Source organism: Mastomys coucha, unplaced genomic scaffold (genome assembly GCF_008632895.1).
Source record: "Mastomys coucha isolate ucsf_1 unplaced genomic scaffold, UCSF_Mcou_1 pScaffold5, whole genome shotgun sequence".
Classification (NCBI taxonomy): Eukaryota; Metazoa; Chordata; class Mammalia; order Rodentia; family Muridae; genus Mastomys; species Mastomys coucha.
Window position 1 is genome coordinate 41729543 of NW_022196911.1, and position 2564 is coordinate 41732106.

The 2564-nt window shown below is 38.7% G+C and overlaps 1 protein-coding gene across 1 annotated transcript in view; it reads right to left on the reverse strand.

Moving 5' to 3' along the window:
* The window catches only part of LOC116078641 (hepatitis A virus cellular receptor 1 homolog), a 14041-nt gene that overhangs the window by 761 nt on the left and 10716 nt on the right, over window positions 1–2564 (reverse strand). The window contains exons 5-6 of the mRNA XM_031354001.1: window positions 1709–1820; window positions 784–820 (exon numbers count right to left, since the gene is read on the reverse strand). Of these exons, the coding sequence (XP_031209861.1) occupies window positions 784–820; window positions 1709–1820 (149 nt within the window). The remainder of the gene's footprint in view (window positions 1–783; window positions 821–1708; window positions 1821–2564) is intronic.

The window sequence follows — 2564 nt, forward strand, 5'->3', positions numbered from 1 at the left end:
GGCTGACCTGGAACTCACTCTGTAGACCAGGCTGGCCTTCTACTCAGAAATCCACCTGCCTCTGCCTCTCAAGTGCTGGGATTAAAGGTATGCGCTACCACTACCCGGCACTGGAATATTTTTTCATGGGTTTGTTGTCTGTGACATAATTTCAAAGACTGCTTGTATGATATACATTCATATACATTGCAAAACAAAATCATCAGGTACTGAACTGGAGGAAATTAATCTGGAGAGAGGACTGCTGATGTTTGTGGCCAACCCATCCCAACAGCCATAATGCCATAAATGTTAGGAAATACAAAATGCAGAAAATATCTTTGAGAAGCAAGGACAGGAAGAAAGGGACTTGCTAGGAGTTGGTGGCCAAGTGCTTTAATCTCAGCATTCAGGAGCCAGGGGCAGATAGATCTGAGTTTGAGGCCAACCTGGTCTACAAATTGATTCCTGGACAACCACAGCTTCACAGAGAAGACCAAACAAACAAAAAGTTATGGGGAGAACTCATTAAACTTTACTTTGGGATCCAAGGTACAAAATGGGAGCCAAGCATTGTGGACCACACCTGTAGTCCTAAAACTAAGGAGTCTGAGGCAGAAGGTTTGTTAATTCCAGTCTTGCCTAGGCTACATAGAAAGTTTCAGGTCTTTCTGGGCCACATAATAAGACCTTATCTCAAATCAACCAATGGTTCAACAAGTCAATCAGTAAAGAATGATTTAGTGGCTAAAGAGAGAATAGGAAGGAGTTCAAAAAGAATCAACACAATCCATGGCAGCTTACCTCAGAGATCCTGACTTCTTTTTCATAATTATGTACCCTAAATTGGGGTGGGAGATGGTAAGAGAGGTTGAAAGGAAAGTTGAAATGTAATCAGAAACATTCATGACATTTTTCTTCTAATCAAAGATACTGTTTCTGTTTTTAATTGATCCACCCCCTGGTAACTTTGGGTAATGACTTCCTGCACTGCACAGGAAGGATCTTCTTATTCATTGTTTGGTATTTCACCCACCTAGCCTAAGTTGCTAGAAGGACATTGTAAAGTATTGTTCACAACAAACTGTAGATATTTCTAATGGGCTGCAGAAGAACACATTTTTGAGAGGAGAGTAAACAACTTTAGACTGAGGAAGGGTACATATTTGTGGTATTTTACTCAATTTCTAAGTAATTCTCCCTGTTAGGCACCATCTGATATGGTATCTAACCATAGAATTCGAATACTGGGATAATAAGCACTTGGCACTAGAGCTAGCATAAATAAACATTTCAGATAAATATGTTCTAAATAATTAGAGGGAATTTTCCAGAATTTTGACAGGCAAATTCTTGATTGTTTTTTATTTGTTTGTTTTTTGAGACAATATTTCCATGTATAAAATTGCCTGCTATGGAACTCACTCTCAAAATCAGGTCTGCTTTGAACTCACAGAGTTTTACAGCCCAGGGGTCTTGGGAGACACAGTAGTGTTAGTTCAAGATCACTGAGCACTCACCAGGTACCACAAACTAGTACCTGGAGTACTTTGTAAGTCTGAACACATCCCTGAGGGAGTGGATGGCTTACCAAGTGTCTTGGATCTGGGCATATGAAAGTCATGTGAACTTAAAAACCCCTGTGGCATGTGTACTTGCTTAAAGGCAGTCAGAATGATACTGAAAACTCTGGCTCTCCTTCCTTGGGGACGGTCATGAAATTACTTACTGGTGATAACCACGGTGCTCACAAGCAGCAACAACAGCAGGGCTGCGATGGAGATGCCAACATAGAAGCCCTTAGTCAAGTTTTTCTGAGGCTTCCATGGAGGGATTGCTTCCTAAGCAAACAATAAATAAAATAACAGTAGTAATAAATAAGCAATACAAACAAAAGGGACACCAAGGGAGAGGAACAGAAAACACAAGATAGACCTTAAACCTAGACGTTCATCTTCACTGGCCTGGGGCTAGCCTGGAATTTTCAGGAAGATCCAAGGATCTGAGGCAGTAATGAGCAGTGGAACATGGAGACATACCAGTTCAAAGTGTCTTCTAAGCTGATGGAAAGGTGTTCAGTGCTGCTCAAGTTGATGACGTGTGTGCATAACTCAGTCAAAGTTCTGACTGCATACTTAATGTGGGTGGATATATCATTTATTTGATTATGTCTGTGTTAATAGTCAGTAGTACTGTATTCCATAAATGCATTATCTTATGATAACAAAAGAGAAAAAAATGACTCATCTCTAAATCTACCTGCTCTCCATGATTCATCTCTAAATCTACCTGCTCTCCATTTGCTCATCTGCTGGGTCCTGGTCTTTTATCACAGACTCTACTTGTGAATGCAATTCAAGATTTTAAATTTTTATAAAATTCTAATACCAAATGGTAGTCTTGAAAATATATACACATGAATAACATTATTCAGACTGAGCAGGATATATTTATGATTTTAGGACTATATGTAGTATATAATTTATATATGATACAATATGTATATATTATATGCATACATATCAACAATTAAAGAACTACAAATTATGAATCAAAAAGAAAGTAAAGGGAATATATGGAAAGGT